At 40.5% G+C, this 20051-nt stretch overlaps 1 protein-coding gene across 1 annotated transcript in view; it reads left to right on the plus strand.

Moving 5' to 3' along the window:
- Positions 1-19315, plus strand: part of PTPRO (protein tyrosine phosphatase receptor type O) — a 161447-nt gene extending 142132 nt beyond the window's left edge. Inside the window, 9 exon segments of the mRNA XM_035346790.1 lie at positions 174-255; positions 1261-1351; positions 1869-1945; positions 4253-4387; positions 5386-5508; positions 6972-7126; positions 9615-9750; positions 13072-13192; positions 14340-19315. Of these exon segments, the coding sequence (XP_035202681.1) occupies positions 174-255; positions 1261-1351; positions 1869-1945; positions 4253-4387; positions 5386-5508; positions 6972-7126; positions 9615-9750; positions 13072-13176 (904 nt within the window). The 3' untranslated portion in view covers positions 13177-13192; positions 14340-19315.
- The last annotated feature ends 736 nt before the right edge of the window (positions 19316-20051 follow it).

Consider the following 20051-nt stretch of genomic DNA (forward strand, 5'->3'; position numbering starts at 1 on the left):
CCCCTCAGGACAGCGGTTTACCTCATGTAAAACAACTCCAACACCCAACCCTAGCCAAACCCATCAGTGCCAGCAGCACTTCTATATAGTATTCTGGGGGAAAATAAAAATGAAACCTAGTACTTTTTTCTTTTTCTTAATTTGTATGTTTGTTTTTTTTTTCTTTTTTAAAGCCCTGTCCAATTGGATGATTTTGATGGCTACATCAAGGATATGGCCAAAGATTCTGATTATAAATTTTCTCTGCAATTTGAGGTAAATCTATGGGGACTCTGTCATCTCCTAGCTGCCATGACTAAATCAGCTTTTTCCAGATGTTAGGTTTGTGTGATGTCTTCCTGTGCAACGACTGTGCAGTGTGCACTGTTTCTAGGTGGGTCAGTTTCACTTCAAGTTCTGCAGAATTTAAAAGCAGGCCTTGGTACCATTAAAGAACATATTTAGTAAGCAGATTGTAGTGGCTCATCATGTGTAATTCAAGACAATTGCCAGATCAACACACTTCCTTTAAGTATAGGACATGCTGATGGCATAAAGTGAATTCAAGGTTTTTACAGTGTCTTTAATTTGAGGGGCAGCACTGGAATGAGGAAGTAACATCAAAAATCTCTTGAAGATCAAGGAAGGCTCTTAAACAGCAATTGAAATACATTATCTTGATTACCCTGCATTTAAAGTCAGTTTAAAAATATAAAACTAAAAATCTCCAGTCCTAGAGCTAGTTCCCAAAGGCTTGAAGGGGAAACAAGAGGACTGTCAGGGCATTACCACTGCTCTGGGTAGCTATCGTTTCCTTACTGCCAGTGAAAGTCCTCTAGTGCATCATATGTTAGATGTAACTACTAAAGGTAGTGACTGGAAAGATTTTTCAAGCATTCCCTAGTAGAAAGATCTAAAGCCACTTGAGGACCCAGGACTTTAAGTGAGGTGGATGACCACCACAGAATTTGTCAACCCCCTTGATTTGACACTATTTTGGTTAACTACTTGTAAGTGGAGAAGAGCAGGCTGTTGTCAGAGCCTTGAATGGTGGCAGTGCATTGGCACCATCAGCAGATGAGACCACATTGTTGCTCTGTGGCTGTTTGGAGCCAAATGTAGGGTCATCAGATAAGCAAACTCAGTGTAGTCCTGCTGTCAGTTTATAGTGTTTTATGAATATTTTCAGTCTGGTACATAGCACAGACATTCACTTTACAAAGAATCGTTTTCTGTACCTTGCAGAGTTTGACCTTGGCATTTTTCTTTCTCTTACCCCAGGAGCTAAAACTGATTGGGCTTGACATACCACACTTTGCTGCTGATCTTCCCATGAATCGCTGTAAAAATCGCTACACAAATATCTTGCCATGTAAGTACAGTACATGCAGGTGACTGATAAAGTCCCTTAAGTGGGAAAGAAGATTTTTAATAAGAGCATAAGAGAATCAAGACAGATTTTCTGACTGATAAAAGCCTGTTTTAAAGCTTGTCCTTAGAGAGAAGCAGGCAATAGGTGTTATATTGTTAGTTTTGAAGAGACATAGCTTTTGGGGGATGTTTGTCAAGACTGGGGTTTGGAGGTGAGAAACACAAAGTAGTTTCTACTACTGAGTAGTGGTATTATTTTTTTCCTCCGATTTTAATGAAACCTAGGTGAGCCCAAAGGGCTGGCAATTGGAGGATGTATTCTGCAGAACTGCAGTCGTGGTGCATCCATGTAGTATTTACTGAAGCAACCATTGTTCTCTGTTGGTGAATATGAGCACTTTTTTTTTTTTTTTTAATAGTTTTTTTTTTTCCAGTTTCTATAGGATACTTTTAATTTTGGGTAGTCGGAGATGAGTGTCATGCTTGATGGCCAAATGATTTCTCATTTCCTTTTACAGATGATTTTAGTCGTGTCCGGTTAGTTTCAATGAATGAAGAAGAGGGATCTGACTACATTAATGCCAACTATATTCCTGTGAGTAAGGACACTCTGATCAATGTAAAGGATAGTATCCTGCACAGCAGTTAGAACACATGAGCTGCAAACAGCACAATATCTCCTGGTAGCTCAGTTACATTCTCAGCATCTCCTCAGCTTCCAGTACTTTGCCTACAGGGAGCTATGCTTTCCACCACACACCAAAACAGAAGGGAGGTGAGGAGGGAGTTTTCACCAATTTTTCTCATAGTAGCACTGGGTGAGCTGTGAATTTTTGTGAAAATAATCTTGGAGTGGTAGAAAAATGAGGAGGAAAGGTTAACTGGTCCAGTGCCTTTTTAAGACAGCAAGGGTAGCAATTAGAAACTTTTAAACTAGAAACCTTTCCGGGTTTCTAATTCACCTGGAAAAAGGATGATGCCAGATACTACAACACACAAAAAGCATATAGCTCAGATGGTGTGTAGGAAGCACTTCTGCTTTTCATTGCTTCTAGTCCTCCCAGTGTACCTCCTTCTGCCTGGCAATGTGCAGCTGTTTACCAGGGAAGAACACCCAGAGTTTTAGGATAACTGAAGTGAACCCGGAGCTGTAGCCAAATATTTTGACAATGGGGGTGGGCTAAAATCTCATCATTTCTTTCCACTGTCCCTGCCCAGAGGTTTGCCTTTGTTTTATTGCCCCCTTCCCCACTGCCCCTTTGCTGGGGCTCAGTGTGGGCTGTGTTCAGGGAGAGAAAAGTGCACTGCCTTGCTCTGCATGGAGAGGCAGCAGGGCATTCCAGCATCCATTTAGAAGAAGACATTTCACTTGGGGACCATATACAGATGAGCATTTCTGCACCCTTGTTGTGAACAGAAGACAGAGTTGGCACTGGCTGTGCTGGGGAGAGCTGAGTCAGGATTACGGAAAAGGGAGGAGCCCTCAAATGAGTCAGTGAAACCACTGCTCTGTCACTGGCATCGGCCGAGCATGTGCTACTAAGTATGTTGCCTGTACTTAGCTTCTGTGTGGCAAGGACCTGACCATAAACACTACAGCTGCATGTCTGAGCTTGTAGTGAATCAAGAAAAAAGTGTTCCAGTCTTCAAAAGCATCATTCACAAATCAGGAAACTTCTATGACATTGGATTATGGATAATAGGATTGTATGTAGGCAGTCCTTTCTGAATTACCAAATTCTGTTTTTTATAGTTTACATCTGTGTGGTTTTACTTACAGCATAATGCTGACCACAGAAATTGTCTTCCCAACAGGGATAGACACATCATCTTAATGCTTGTTTGTTCCTGAAGATTGCTTCTCTACCTCCCTCCAAGCACTGATACTAGTGGTGATCTGTGTCTCCATGATAATAAGGATTTGCCACTTAGGCTGGACAGACAAACAAGGTTCTGTGTAACAGAAAAACTCAGACTACACTGGCTTTTAGAGATGTCTAGAGGAAACTGTTTATGGAAAGTACTCCCAAAATGTCAGTATTTTTACAATCCACATACTGTGGTGGCACAGAAATTGCTTAACTTACATAGGATCATGCTGTGTGCTGAATGCATCTTTTTCTCTTTGGAGGAATATTAAATAACTTTCTAAATATGGTTTTGCTGATACAATCTCTTCAAATATTGTTATACCAGATGCTAAAATGTCCTTTCTATGTATCTTTTACATGGTCTTTATAACAGTCTTTTCTTTTTGGAGATGGGAAGGAGTCTTTTACAGTTAAATTGATATTTGATAGTGATAGGAGGAGAAATACATGGATGTGAAGTCTCTCGGTTCAATAAAACATAGCAATTATAATCTGTTAAGGGTCTTGACTGAGCACATTTTCTATTATTTTAAACAGAGTTCTAATTAATATTTTGCTAATTTAATTCCTTATGCAGTAAACACATTTGTATACTCCTATTCATGGCTACCTTCCGTTTACATCAGTTCTTGAAAATCACTATAGCCACTACTTTAATAATTGTTTTATGTCTATAACTAAACAAACACATAAATTACAAAATCTGGAAGAAGCTAAAGCTTTGTTCGAGGAGTCTCCTTATTTTATTTTTTTAATCTTGCCTTTTCAACTCTTAAGGAAAAGGGTTTGTAAAGTAATGGCTTTATGTCCCATCTTTCCTTCTAATTTGCTTACAGTTTGGGAGCACTAAAAAATAGAGAAAGTTGTAATTTCAAAATAAATTTCAAAAATCACAAAATAGTTTATATTAGGGATTACTTTAAAAGTACAAACTGAACTTGAACAATCTAAAAATACAAATGCCGGAGAAAAATAGGTATTCTGAATCATTAAGCATGTCAGTAAAAAGCACTTTTCTCTTTGTTTCTTAGGGTTATAATTCACCCCAGGAATACATTGCAACCCAAGGACCATTGCCAGAAACTAGAAATGATTTTTGGAAGATGGTTCTTCAGCAAAAATCTCAAATTATTGTTATGCTCACTCAGTGTAATGAGAAAAGAAGGGTATGTAATGAAATCTTTTACATCTTTCCTACATGTTTCTTGAAAGAAAACTACTCAAAAACATTTATTTTCTGTTGGATTTATTTGTATTGTTTTTCATGAGGAAACATCATAACCATAACTTGACTATGCACTTCATTAAGTTATGGGAAGCATTTCAGGATGGGACAGGGGGTATCTTTCATTTGAGAAGAAGCTGAGGGAGATGGGACTCTTCCCCTCGGGGAAAAAAGGTTCAGATGGTTCTGGTCTCTGTGTGTAAATACTTGATGGTGAGGAATGGAGATGAGGGAGCCAGGCTCTTAGTGGTGCCTGCTGACAGGACAAGAGGCAATGGGCACATGAAATTTAATTGGAACACAAGAAAATGCTTTTTTACTATGAGGGGTGGGGTCAAAAGCTGTCGCAGGTTGCCCAGAGATGTTGCGGAGTCTCTATCCTTGTAGATCTTCAAAAGCCACCTGCATGTGGTCCAGGGCAACCTGCTCTGGGTGGCCTTGCTTGAGCAGGGATTGGATCAGATGGCCTCTGGTGGTCCTTTCCAACCTCAGCCACTCTGTGTTTCTGTACTTTTAAGTTTACATAAAAATAAAATACAAGTATTAGGCTTTATATTTCCCTTGATATTATAATAGAATATGTTGTTCTTGTTTAGTATGTTCTTGTTGCCTGTGTTTTGTTCCTCTTAGGTGTTTTCTATGAGGAAAGCAATCTATAAATAAGCCATATATTGTCATTCTTTGTTATGCTAAATCTCTCCTTCATAATGCTTCACAATGCTTCCCAGCGCATAACCATATCTGTAGTTACACAGGCAGGAATAACCAGGCTGAAAGTCATTGCAGGAAGCACCTCTTGTTGAAGCCTCAACCAAATAATTCTGTAGGCATTTCTAAAACTGAAGTTTTACTTTTGATTGTTTTGACTGGTTTTAGTTTTGGTTTTGTTTCTTTTTTTAAAAAAGGGTATATATGTATTTACATATATTTCTCTTTCAGGTAAAATGTGATCATTACTGGCCTTTTACAGAAGATCCTATTGCATATGGGGACATTACTGTGGAGATGCTGTCTGAGGAGGAGCACACAGATTGGGTTTATAGGAATTTCCGAATTTGCTATGTAAGCAAAACATTTTGCTTGGTCCTGCTAATGGGATGGGAGCTATGTTGGTCCAGATTTTTCATTAACTTTTGTCCATTTCTGGCATTAAGTGGAAAGCACCTAAAAAAATTATCATGGCCTTAGCGTCACTTCACACAAGCAAATGTCTAAACCACAAGGTTTTCCCCTAGGATTGTCATCTCTGTGAACTTGTCAGAGACTGAAACAACAGTAGTACCATGGTTCTGAACATTTCTGTAGTGCAGATGGTTACTGACAATGGGCGCTTATAGTTTCTTCTCCTTTTTTTTTTTTTTTTTAATGTCAGGCATAACCTTATTGCTATAAGCCATTCAAAACTTTTTAAAAAATGTCTCAGACAGGATCTTGAGTAAAAGGTGTCCACATAGATGGTTCTCCACTCCCTCCTGCTGCTGAAATAGAGCATTTTTCTGCTTTCATTTATTGAAGTAGAGGAAATGGAAGAGCCTTGCAGCCCATCACAATCAGCCAAGCATCCTGTGCAGCTGCTTCAATAAAGCATGTAAAAATACAGCAAGGAACTGGCATAAAACATGATGGGATCAACTCAGAGGTTGAGCTGTTGGTATCTACTAAAAATAATTATCAGAGTGCAGTTTGCTGTTCAGGTAAACTGTCCTTTACCAAAACCAGGGCAGCTACTTCAGGGGCTTTAGTACTGATCTCATTTTTAATACCCTTTTTCTAATCACCTGCTGTTGTCTGTGACTGGAGAGAGATTACTAGAATAGGGGTATTTAGCCTGACCCAGAATGGCAAAACTAAAGGCATTGCTTGCTCGCCATGGATTTTGGTGATGAGACCCTCCCCTCCACACACTTCTAAGATCCTTTCAGTCTCAAAGGCAATGTGTTGGATTGAGGATCTTATTTCACCTAAGCCACTAGAGGTTTTAGCATTATAAATGCTTTGGTTAATAATATTTTTTGTTTGTTTGTTTGTTTGTTTGTTTTTAAGGAATTTCCTTTGCCATCTGGAAATGGGAGGTGATTTTCTCTTCCCTTTCAGTGACATTTTTCTTTGATACTTCAGAAGAAAAATTCTCATGAATCCAGTATTAACTGTTTGCCAACAGTGCTATTCTTTATCCATGGCAGAAGAAGAAAGAGAGAGGAAATTGAATAGAAAGAGGAAGGAAGCTTAAACTTGAAAAGTGCAACAGTTCTTGATTTAAAAGGGAAACAAAATGAAACCACCATTAGGAAAGAGAAGGAAAAAAAATCTCACACAGAAACACGAGTTCATGCCTGATCTCCACTTTCCTCACTTTTAAAATCAAATATCATGTAAATACATGGCCACCTTTTTGGTGGACTTTACTTTCATAGGCTGTATTTGGATTAAAAAAAGCAGCACAACAATAAAACCTCCATCTGAGCGAGCGTGACTGCACTGTTAAAACTCCTGTGAACATGCTGCCGTTGTGATTTTCCCATTAGGCTGATGAGGTGCAAGATGTGATGCATTTTAACTACACTGCCTGGCCAGACCATGGTGTCCCCACAACCAACGCCGCGGAAAGCATCCTGCAGTTTGTGCAGATGGTCAGGCAGAAATCAGCAAAGAGCAAAGGCCCCATGATCATACACTGCAGGTAACACTTCAAGGCAACGGAGAGCTGAAGGAGGTACCTGGTTAGATGGGCTGGGGAACCACTGGGAGGTTCTGGGATTCTGTTCATCTCTTAGGTAAACCAAGGATGGTTTCCCTTGTTTTTAAGGGTAAAGGATTAGTCCCCTGCTTTGACTGAGGCAGGTCTGGGATTTCAGCCTGCACCCACAGGTGCAGCACTTCTGTCCAGAGTTGGGTCAGTTCTAGGGCTGTTACAAACAAATTGCTTTGCACAGCGCAGCAGGCAATCCTGGTGTACAGCAGCTTGGAGTTTGCCCCTGCTTTCTCATTTCCATACCTTTGCAATACGGATGGTGTAGTGTGTCTGAGGACTTCCTCTTCCTTCTCCTCCTCCTCTTCCTCTGATTGCTCAGCTTTCGGAGAATTCAGAATGTCACATGAAGAGTATTATCCTGTGCTAGTAATAATCCCAGAATCCCATGATAACAGTCACATGTACTTTTTTCCTTTTTTTTTTTTTTTTTTTTTTTTTTGTGGAGGGTGGTTGTTTATATACTGACAGATTTATCTCTTGTGCGTCATCTGGCCTTCTATTAATGCACTCGCTCCCTCGGCCCCACTGGGAGCAGCTGCTGTGCTAGTGGTGATATCACACCAGATTGCTTCCTGACACAGCTCTCCCCACTGATTTCAAACCTCTTTGTGGCTTCTAGTGCAAGAGCCACTCACGATAGATTTTCAGAGAGATGTAAATAACCAGGTTGCAAAGGATGAGTATGTATACATTATGGTGACGTGCTCCAGAAGGAAGTTGAGGCTTGATGAGGTCCATGTCTGCCAGCCCTGCGTCATCCACCTCACAGGCAGCGTTTGCGTTGCTGCACAATGTGTCAGCACCCTCCAGTGTGGTCTGTCCTGTTACTGGTCAGCACTGTTTGTTCCTTGCAACACACTCTCAAGTGCTTCTTTCCAGAAAACAGTCTTGTAGAGTAATGTCTTCTCAAGTTTCCAGAAATGGCACCTGGTCTTCTACCAGAATGCAGAACAACACGGGCATCTGTAAAAGCATCAAGTCATGCTGCCCTCCCCTACAACCTAATCGAGAAATTCATAGGGGATATTGTTTTGGGAGTCCTAATATCAAGAAGGGTGCTAGGAAGTCAGATTTGAATGTAGGGCTGTGAAATTAAACTCTTTGTAATACTTAATTGTTCTGGGAAGGAATAGGAGAAAGAATTAGAGAGCTGGATAACAACAAGCTTCTTTTTATTTCTTTTTAATATTCTTTTTAATCAGGATGCTCATACCAGCAGAGAGAGAGTTTTTCAGACGATATTTTAGCGTATACCGAGACTACATAGATTAAAAGTAGCAATGTTCTGAAATAAGTGGAAGGGGTGGAGAAAGCATGTATTGATAAACTCCTACAGCAATTGTTCTGAAGCATTAAAGAATGCACAGAACTGACATTTTTACAACTTTTCCCCTTGTTATTTATGAATATATCAATTAATGAATCTGTAAAATAAGTAGATCAAAAATTCCATTGTATTCCATTTGATACATTGACATTTTTAAACACGAACAAGAAAAAAAAGAAAAAAGAAAAAAGACAACAACAAAAAAAAACAAACCTGTTGCAACTTTATTGCAAATCCTTCCAAGTCCTTTCTGAAAAATACAGCAAAACAGAAGAAACAACTTATCTTAAGACACATGCTTCTCTCCTTAGTAGTAGAAACTGTATACAGAGTTGAGACTGTATAAAATTTTACAAAACCTCTGAAACCACACCCATAATGAAATCAGACTTCAGTGTTACACATGAATTCACAATGCAAAAAATATTTACGTATTAGAAGTTATAAATCAACTCATTATGTGTTTGTTTTTCCAGTTGCTAAGTGTCCCTGTATGAAAATGAAGATTTTTCAGCCACGTGGTTGCCATCTATTTCTATGTCATGCTCCCAAGGCAGAAGTCCTGGAGCAAAGCCTCCTCTCGGTGGTTTGTCTTTTGTGGATGAACGCCAGTAGTGCAGTGCTTTTACAAAGCCTCTAGTTCCCTGTACAGAGAGCTGTGGCATGGAATCGTGCATTTCCTGCCACAAATGCCTCCACATAGCAGTCAGAGCAGGGCTCTCTGCACTTATGGCTGCAGCTCCCGTAGTGTGGGATTTCTCATGACTTTGAGGGGAGCAGTGAAAGTGGGATGAGCAGCCAGCTAAGGGTGGATGAGGTTATGAATGAGCATTCTGCACGTGAGAACATGAAAGAGATTAAGAGGATTATAAGAAGGTGAAATAATTGCAGAGCCATGCATCCCATACATTCTGTTTAAACAATGCATGAAAGCTTGCATGGCATTATATCCCCCAAATTAACTAACTAGTCTGACCTCAGATTAGCTACATACAAGATGCAGGACACCTGCTTTTTCACTACCACTGATTTTCCTCTGTGTCCACACCTGAAAAGCCTAAATGTAGTGCCTGTCTGTGTGTGTTGCAGTGCTGGAGTGGGACGAACAGGAACCTTCATAGCCCTGGACCGACTCTTACAGCACATCCGCGACCACGAGTTTGTAGACATATTGGGCCTGGTGTCTGACATGCGGTCCTACAGGATGTCCATGGTGCAGACAGAGGTAGGGTGCCCTCTCAGTTCACTTCAATGTGAATGTATTGTGAGACCTATCTCATGCTCCTCTGTAGCATGCTTGTGTCCAGTGACTGTTGTTCCCCTGAACACCTGGCAAAACAGCTATGAGTAGAGACAATTAAGTTTTCATCTTCATTGTAATGTTGTCACATTATTAATCTGCTGAATAGGTGGAAGTCTGATAATACATCTTCAATCTCACTGATGTCTTCCAGAGGGGATGGGCTATTCTCACCTTCTGAGAAATGAACGTGTAAAAATCCATTATAAGAGACTAGCATTTGCAATTTTCAAACCATTTTGAAAAGTGTTGGACTTGCTGAAGGGATTAATGACTTATGAAGCAATACCAGTATTGGACAGCCATTCACACTTTTTAAAAGGGTATCATATGGTCAAGCATATGAAATAAGTTACATGATGGCAATACAGATACCTGAAGTGGAAGAGACAAAAGAGAGTCTGCCAGACACCATCCTGTCCCCTCTCCCTGCCCCTGTATCTACTGGGTATTTTTCTCTTTTTGAGGAAAATGACAAAATAGTCATATCAGAATATGTGTATGGAAAAACGTACAGAAACTCTTTTTCCAAAGCAGAAGGTTTTATGCATCTGAAAAGTTCCTGTTTCCTCTACTGATGGAAAGATTTCATGCACATTGTACTCTTCACTGGTTAGACACAGCACAAGCTGGCAACCCCCACATAGCTGGAAGCACCACCAACACTGTTAGCAGCCTGAGTCTGGCAGATAATCTGTTGCCAAGGACTGCTTATCCCAGAGCAAAGCAGAGAAGATTTAGCAGGGATGGGAGAGGAAAAGGGAAACCTGCAGGGACACCAGCTACTGCCTAGAAATGAATAAGGTCATTCTCAGACCATTCTGGATCATTCCCACCAACCTACCACTTTTTGTCACAATTCCCTAAATTAATCCAAAGGCACATCCTTACGTAAACACCAGAAAATCCTGGTGCTTTATTTCAGCTGCAGTTGCATTACCACTCCAGAGGTGATGTGATTTTTTTCTTTTTGATGTACAAACTCATTGTCTGCCTGGAGCTGATGTCAGGGACTGGGTTTTGGTGGTTGCTGAGCTCCTGCTGCTCCAGGCAGTGGCCTGAGCATCTTCTTACTGCCTGCTGCTGCCCCTCTTCTCACTGCCAAATGTGCAAACGCACATGTACAGATTGTACCTCCTTTGCGTGCGCACACACGCACGGTGAGAAGGCTTTCCTAATGCTCTAGCAAATTAGATCAGGATGAAAATGTTCCACGAACAGGTGCTAATACTCAGGATTAGATACCGGGGGGCAGGATCAAACCTACATAGCCTGTCCATATTGGAGAGAGCAAGACCTACATCCTAAACTTGGTCAGCAAAGCTTGCTGTAATATATACAGGCGGGGGGCGGGGGGGGGGGGGGGGGGGGGGGGGGGGGGAATCTCATGGGCATGTGTGGCCTGTCTGCAGTACCCAGCTGTGGCCTGGGGTTTAGTTTTTGGGTTAGTGTAGCAGGGGGGCCCCAACCCTGCCAAGCCTTGTGCCCAGGTCAGTAGGCGGCACTGACACCCAGGCGCAGGAAGGATCTCCTTACAAAATCTCAAGGCACACACAGCTCACCTGGGTTCATGTTTCCTCACATGCTGGAAACTTGGCTGTGTCTGACAGAGAAGTTTTTAAAAAATGGCAGAAGCCCAAAAAGGTAGAGTAGAAAACACCCTGAATTGAAACAAGTCACTCCAAGTTAATGGGAGTGAGGAAATCCAGGCATTTCTGTGGTCCAAAATATGTTTCACACTCATCCTGATACCTGCTGGGACACTGGGGACAAGGACTGAAATCCAGACTCAGGTTTTGGAGTTTGAAACTGCCTCTGTCTTGGTAGAACTGTTTTTGTTTGAGAGCCACTTGCTCCCCGTGCATGGTGAACATAAGGATTAGTGGAGGATTCATCAGGGTTTGCTTTCTCTGCTTGGAATAAACTCAAATGATGACTTAGATTTAAAATTGAAATACAGTGTTTCTCTGTGTGATGATAGAACTCAGCAAAAGCAAACCATAACCAAACCTGAAGATAAACACAATCTTTTTGCATGGAAAATCTGTCAACAAATGTAATGGTATCTGTGAATTAATCAACTTGCTTTCAGAGTCATTTGCACAGTAGGTGATAACTCCCAAAATAATTAAGTGCTCTGTGAGCAAAATCCGATTTCAGCATTTTACGGGTAAAGTCAAACATGAAGCTTTTCGAAATATTTCAGGTATATGTGCAGCATGGATGTAATTTGTTGTACATAAAGCATTTGGGTACTTTTCTGGGAATTAATTCATTTTCAGGCAATGGAATTATGCAGTTCCTAGAGGCCATATAGGGCCTGCAAGCTGAAGACCTGAGACCATGTAGTGTAAGTTACATCTCTACCACTAAAAGACATCAAGTGCTGGGTTACTGCACGCCACAGGTCCCTGTAGTTGGTTGCCCCTCTTTACCTGGTCAGGACCACAGGACTAACATTCCTTGTCCTGCAAAACTGCCACCACGGACTGTGTCAGAGACTGTAACAGTGAAGAGCTTCATTTCAGATTTAAATTGGAAAGATAAGTCGCACACATGGCAGTGCCATTGCTCAGGAGGAAGTGTGTGGCTCAAGCGCTGCTCCTCACGAGCACGTCACTTGCACTGTGGCTGCTGTCTGTACGGCTGGCATGTGCTTGCACAGCCTCCTCATAGCACTGATGAATACACACTCTGCAGACAGTCAAAAGGGAAACTGTGAATGACAGCAACTATTGTTTCTACATGCAAATAAGATTTCCAGTAAGGCAGGTTATAAATATGGCTGCAGTGCTTCTGCCACAGCATAGCTGTGACTTAACATAGAATATATCCCGTTCAGAGCTTAAAGTTGCCACCAACAGAAGACCTCAGTAACAACTAGTGGTTAATCATAGTTACTGGCAAAAACCCATTCCTTATGCACAGTCACCCAGCTTCAACTTTCAGTCAGGTGATACCAGTAGAGCCAACATTGCAACACAGTGTTAATTCATCTGCCATCATTACACACATTGTAAGTGATTATGATGCCAGGGCAGCTCAGGTAGATTTTGGTGCTTCCACTACTCTTATGTGCAAAACAAAGGGCTATGATTTGGAGAGCAGACATGTCACTGTACGATGAAGAGGGACAGAGAAGCTGTGCAAACTGTTACTATGAGCTATAGAACTGGTTCACTGCTTGGGTTTTGGTCAGGCTTTCCGAGTTGTGAAAATGCACACTCCTATGGTTCTTTCTTTCAGGAACAATACATTTTTATTCACCAATGTGTGCAATTGATGTGGCAAAAGAAGAAGCAGCAGTTTTGCATCAGCGATGTCATATATGAGAACGTCAGCAAGTCCTAGTTTGGAGTTACAGGTGGTAAGTCAGGCAAGCCTAGCCTTGTGCTATGCTCACAGCTTAGCCTCTCAGCTGCTTGGTAGCAACCAGTGTCACAGGGATTTGCTCCTTACACTGCAGGAGCTTTGCTTGGGGTTTGGAGCTTTCTGAGCTTCATCCTCCTCCAAGGTAATTTTGTGAGAGTGCAAGCAAAAGTCCTTCAGCCTCTTGCATTAAATAAGCCACTGTACTCCCCATGGCAGTATAAAGGTTTGTTGGTTCACTTGTTCAAAGAGTAAGAGCTTCATGACATCCTGAGTTAGTGTCTAATCTAAGCATTCCCACTAGTTGTCCTACCACGCTTTGCGAAGTGTAAAGGATTCAGGTAGAGAGAAGTTATTTTTTACCATTGGTCATTCTCACGTCAATCCCCAGCTGTCAGGCTACCAAAGGCCAGCAGCGGGTTTGGGCTGGGCAGCTAGTAGAGCTGGCCTGTCAACAGAGCTTCTTGAAGAGTGAGATGGTAGCCTAAAAGCTCAGACAGGAATCCCTGGGGAACCAAGGAACAGGCGGCCTCTCAGACTGATACCACCATTAGCCACCATCGTTGTGATCCACACAGCCCTGACTTGGTGAGTGCATTACTGACTTGGTGAGTGCAGCCAGCCCAGTCTCCAGTTCAGCATAAAACACATTGCTCTAAACTGCCAGGCCATGGTTTGGTACCTTCTGTCCACAAAGCTCATGTAAGCAAACCCGTTTCCTTGCACAATGGGGACAAGCTCTAAGGAGGCGAGTCACTGCTGCTTGAACAGCTGAGCTCATTAGGTGGCAGTAATAAGCCAGCTATAACCCTAACATTTGCTTTCAGGTGGAGCAGGAAACTGCACGCTTTTAACATAAACTGGCTTCTCAGCTGGAGGAAAGCCATGGTATAGGCCCCAACACTAGCCATCTCCACTGGATTTCTATGGTGTTGCACACTTCACTCCCCTGCCCATAAAATGAACCATGGCTTTGCACATGCCTCACTTTTTCCCACATCTATATAATTTACTCTCTAAACTGAGTCCCAGAGTCTAATTGTTCATATAGGTGAGCTGTTGTAAGGATGTCTGGCAGAAATGAATGCTAAGATCCTTATTTATTTCCTTATCTAATACATTCTGTCTGTGTTGTGCTGTTCCAGGTGAGACCATGAAGCACACCCATCTTCCCTTGCTTCCAATTTTTTCTTTTGATGGCTCGAACTGCCAGCCATTCTGCCATGAGAGACCACTGCCTTGCAGTATACGGATAATGAAAGAAAAAATTTTAACTTTCAGAAGCACTGGGGAGACAAAGCCTTAACGAGCCTGCGGTGTCTTTTGAACTGTTTAATTTCTGGACTTTTTTTTTTAAAATACTGGACCAAATTCAACTGAACAACATGAAGGAAAGGACACTATAATATGTGCATAAAATAGATTGCTCCAGAGCATTCGTTATGTTTGGTACTTTCAGTTGTTTTTTTTTTTTTTTCTGTGCAGGTTGGGCTTAAGGTTAAAGTAAGTGCAATATTTTTTTAGTGGTTTAATGAAGAGCTTTCTTCATGTGTCACTGGTCTGTGCTAATGTCCATAGGAGAGCAGGCATTGTTAGCATCTAATAATACCTCATTAGTGAATAGCGAGGCATGAACATACATGAAGAAATCTGGAGATTGTGAAGAGAAAAGGGGGGGTGGGGGTGCTGGGTACCTGGATCGGGCTGTTTCCTACAGCCCTGATGTTCTGTGCTTGGGGCCTGGGGAGATGCAAGACCTAAGGAATGGACAGACCATCAGAAATCCAGAACATGGAGCCGAAAGCTGAAGCAGACAGCCAACACTGAGAAACGGGGTCATTTTGGTTTGTGACAGTGCAGCTACTAATTAAGCAGAGGGATTACTCTTTTCACCAACCTTTTCAGTAATGCCATTGATCAGGATTTTTTTTATTTATTTATTTTTAGATAAATCTAATCAAAGTGCAGCTGAATTTTAAGCTGGGATATCTTAGACTCCATTACTATAGCATTTAACTGTCTGAGCAGTCTATGGTGCCTATGCCCCTCGTTTGTTTATTATTTTTAATAAGTATTAAACCTGTGTAAAAATGTGAAGCTGATTCAGGTTGGGGGAAAAAAAAAAAAAAAAAAAAAAAAAAAAGTTCTTTAATGGATGTAACTATTTCTCCGGGCTGAGAATTCACGGTGTTACACAAACAGTTGTTTTGGCACGTGAAGGGATGGTTATCGCTTTTTTGCTATGAGGTTGCCAAAGTGTCAGCATGGATTCCTGCAGGGACGTCAGGTCAGGGTGAGGGGCTCTTTTCTTTTTTTGCTGTCAGTTTCAGTTCTAGTCAGAATAATTAGCTATATTTTTTTTGTCTTTGTATAATTACAGTACATCATTGTGTATTGTGACATGGATGCTGTCAGAATGGATGTTTGATAGCATTTTGTAGCCTGTTGCTTTGTGTCACCTCATTGGAAGTTAGCAGCAATGGTAAATCAATGTAAACAAAACAAACTTGAACTGAAAGTAAACACACTGGATTGCTTACCTGTGAAGAAGTCACTGTCAGCGAAGCAGCAAGTGCACCCACATTCTTTTTTTTTCTCTCTTTTTTTTTTTTTTTTTTTTTTTAACCCCACAGCCTGCTATTATAGTTTGGCAGCTCAGCCACTTCCAGGAGCCTGATAACATCCTTCAGATGACATCCAATTTATTCTGATTTTTTCAAAGAATTATTCCTCCAGCTGGTAAATAGGTGCATATTCCTTTAATATCTACTCCATCACAGTAATGGTTATAATGGAAAACTTCATTTAAACTGTCCCACATATGCTATGCAAAACTGCATAGATAACATAACCCTCAAATAAACCAGGTCCTTTTGAAGGGTATTGAAAGAAACAGGATTCTACCACTGATTATTAAATGGGTATGAGATGAATTTCCCTCTTACACGCACACTTCTCTTTCCATGCATCTAATACCACTTTCACAGTTTCCACTGAGCCCAGTACTAAAGCAGAGCTGCCATATCTCTAAATAGGAAGCAAAGGGAGGGATGCAAATGGGCAGAGCCCTATCTTAAGGGGGGGCAGATTGCTAACAAGAAAAGCTTCAATAATGTTATTTCACAAATGCACCTCAGCTGGAGGGCCTGCCATGTTAATAAGAATGGCAAAGATTTGCCCAGGCTAATTTGAAGAGAAGCCAGAATTATAAAAGAGCACAGGACCATTCAGACCTTGCCTTCATCTTTTTGTTTATATTTCACAGTGCCATTGCATGTTTACTTACTTAGAAAACATGTTCACCCCCTCTAGTTAACTTATAGCAGGGGAAAAAAAAATGTTCTTACTTTCTCATCTACTGCCTCTCCCCTGCTGTCCCTTGCCCACTGATTCTACATTTATTATGCATTATAGCCCAGGGAAGCCATGTTGCTTTTAAAACACTGATGCACATACAAAATACCACAGCGTGAGCTGTCTGTAACAGATCCTTGGCTGACCACGCCAGGGTACAAGGTTGCTGCAAAGATGCCAAAATCACAATGTTGCGAGCTATGCAGCCTGAATAGCCTGATTTTATGTTTTTGAATGCATGTCAAAAAATGCTCCAATTACTTGGTAACAGGTGTATATTTTCCCTGTAATAGTTACTTCATCACAGATTCAGTTCTTATTAAAAAAAAAAACAAAACACATTCCTTCAGAAAAAATATCCTTTCCTACCATGTATATTACCCAACCCTGCACACGTGGGTGCATTGGGGTGGCAGTGGAAACCACCTCTCCTGGCATTCTTCAAAACACATCTAAAGCAATGGAGTGTCTGGGAGACAGCGTGGCTCAGAAGAAGCATGCAGAACCTGTTAGCATGACTCAACGTACAGCCACTTGTCATAGTCAATGAAAGCCAGACCAAAAGAAGTATGTTTTGGAGTCATCCTGCATGTTGATGAGGTTTCGAGTACCTGTCAAAACATTTTTTTTTTAATTTTTTAATGAATTTCTTGAATTATGGGGTTCATTGCTACAACTCTGCTGATACTATATATTGTCTATATCAATAGCCGCTGCATTTATAGCAGCTACGGACTCAATGGTAGGTTGGGAGGGCTGGGGGTTGAGCTTTCATTGTTGTGGTAGGCAATAGTAGTGACTCAGCAGGTTCCCCGTTTTCTTTCATCTCCTGTTATTTTAATCTACAAATGTTATCAAGAAATAGAAGCACAAACTAATATTCTGACACTGTTTTTTGGTCTGGATGCCAGGGAATAATTAAAAGGTCAAAGTTGCAACATAAGCATGTAATTACAGGGAGACTAAAGAAAGATACTGAAGAGCCAAAAGCAGTTAAAAAGGCACTTATTAGCTAAAACTTAACATAGCAGCAATAAAAAATTCAACACATTTCAAAATATTTAAACACAGAATACAATGCATTCTTACAAAATTCCTCAGGTTTGCACTCCATGTACATAACTCTACTGCTTGTGGCAAAGCTGGGAGCCTGAGCACAGATACATTCTTTAAAACACGCTTGATGTGCCTGACTCACTACTCACACTGGACTGCTTGTTTTGTGTTTTAAACATTGCTCAGACTTCACAGTTGAGGAACTGGGTTCCTACAAAATGGTGGCTTGGCCAGGAGCACAGGTTTCCATTCATAATCATGTGTCCTCTATTCATGAGACGCAGTTCAGGAAAACAAGTGGAATATACCTACTGGAACAAGGTATTCAGGCTATATCTTGGTCCACTGTATGTCCAAAAAAAACCCACACCTGAAAACTCAAAATGCATTCACTTCCTATTTAATAATAATAATAATAATAATTCTGCTAGTTACAAGTTTCTTAATCCACATGATACCAGTTATCATGAGTTTCTGTTCCCTAACACTGCCACGGATGCTTTCAGCTTCCCAAAAACTGATGAATACACTTAAAGTCACAGGAAGTTCAGCACATTTCAGAGTATCATATCATTTTGGATGCCTACTTTCACATAAAACATTGATTTCTGCACAAACAACACTGTGGAAGTCTATACTTGTTTTCCAGGCTCCAAGTAATACCAATCTTTCTATAACACACTGCTTTAGGGTAATAAAATGGTGTGGAAAAATCTCACTCATAAATTAAAGTTTGTTTGAGGACAGCACTGTTAGCATTTGAATTAATAGATGGTAAGTAACCTTGTCTGTCCATGTGTCAATATTGGTTAGACATGTTCTTTATTAATTAAATGTGAGGTTTCACAGTCTTTTTCTTTCCCCATGCTGTCTCAGGGGAGGAAGCAGACTAAATGACTGGGAAGAACTAACTTGCTGATGTTACACAGTATGTGCTTAGAAAGTATAAAACTGCTGAGTGAGCATAGGCTGCTGAAACTCTCTCCCTCCACCCAGTTAAAAAGACAGCCTTGATGACAGCAAAATAGTCAAGCAGTTCTTATGTGAACAGGATCCCTCTTTTTTTTCACATTCAGTAAGGCACTTTTTTAAAAAAACCTGTTTTGTTTCCTTCTCAAAGGTACTTTACACACATTGCATCTTTCTAAAATATTACTGTTAAAAACAAACAAAAAAACAAACAACTCACTGCTCAAATCCTAAGGAAAACATTTGGAATGAAACACTGCATTTGACCATTGATGATCATTCTCATTTAAGACACAGAATTTTAAAGAAAATGTTTTATTTTCATTTGGTTAACCCGAAATCAAATCTCATTTTGATTTCTCGTAACTGCCAACAAGCTGCAAATCCAAAAGCTGTATAGTGGAGGCACGATCTCCCTTCAGTGCTTTCAGCCATCAAAGAAAACCCAGCAGAAAGCGAAACATCTGCCTTAATGGCACTTGGTTTTCACAGTCTGTTACACAGAAATCACACAGTCTAATTTAGTATAAAATATAACTTCGAGCTGTAGTGGTATTACTATAATAGTAATAATAATAAAGCAAGAACAACAACAAAAACTGCAGAAAAATAAACAAAAAACAGGGGAAAAAATATTGTCCTTATCCCTAAAGTACATGGAATGGATTTCTTATTACCCTGCTGAGTATTTCCAAAGATGTCTCTGAGCATATTGCCCACACTCAGATTCAAAAAAAAAAAAAAAAAAAAAAAAAAAGCTGCAAAGTTACCTCTTTCCTCTCAGAGATGATAATATGGGTGCTTCTTCCAAGACCGCTGTGGACCAAACTCCAGAATGTCTAAAGAGTCTCAGATCTAGTGCCTCCTTTGGGCAAAAGCAACCATATGTTGAATGCAAGATTAAACTTGCAGACAATATGAATATTGGCTTCATATTTTGGTAACTAACAAGGACAGAGAGGTATGAGTAATCACCACTATGGCTTTTATGATATCAAATGTACTTTGCATGTGGAAAGAGAGTGACCTTAATTTTTAAGTGCAACTTTCAAAGATCTTTTAAAAAGTTTCTTAACTTCTCTACTTTCAAGTTATGGAAGAATCTTTGTAAGAATAGCTTCAGATTTTCTTTTATACGGTTAGTCTGGGGACTGTATTGTACCGCGAACATGCTTTAAGCTAGGTATGGACACTGTAGATAATATACATAAGGTGCAGAAAAGACAATTTTAAACCTGGCTGAGAGAATAGTTCCAATCTTTTGAGGACTGGCCTTGAGTTTTAATGATAGGACAGGCAGTGAGACAGACAATTTTCTCCCCTAAAGCTATATGTATAGGTTGAATGGTTGTAGTTATGCATGCTGTTCAGTTCAAATGTCTCCTGCAGGAAGAATGCAATTGGGAATTGTCATTTCTTTAACTGGGTAAAAAAATAAAATAAAATAAAATAAAATAAAATAAAATAAAATAAAATAA

This window comes from Oxyura jamaicensis, chromosome 1 (genome assembly GCF_011077185.1).
Source record: "Oxyura jamaicensis isolate SHBP4307 breed ruddy duck chromosome 1, BPBGC_Ojam_1.0, whole genome shotgun sequence".
Taxonomy (NCBI): domain Eukaryota; kingdom Metazoa; phylum Chordata; class Aves; order Anseriformes; family Anatidae; genus Oxyura; species Oxyura jamaicensis.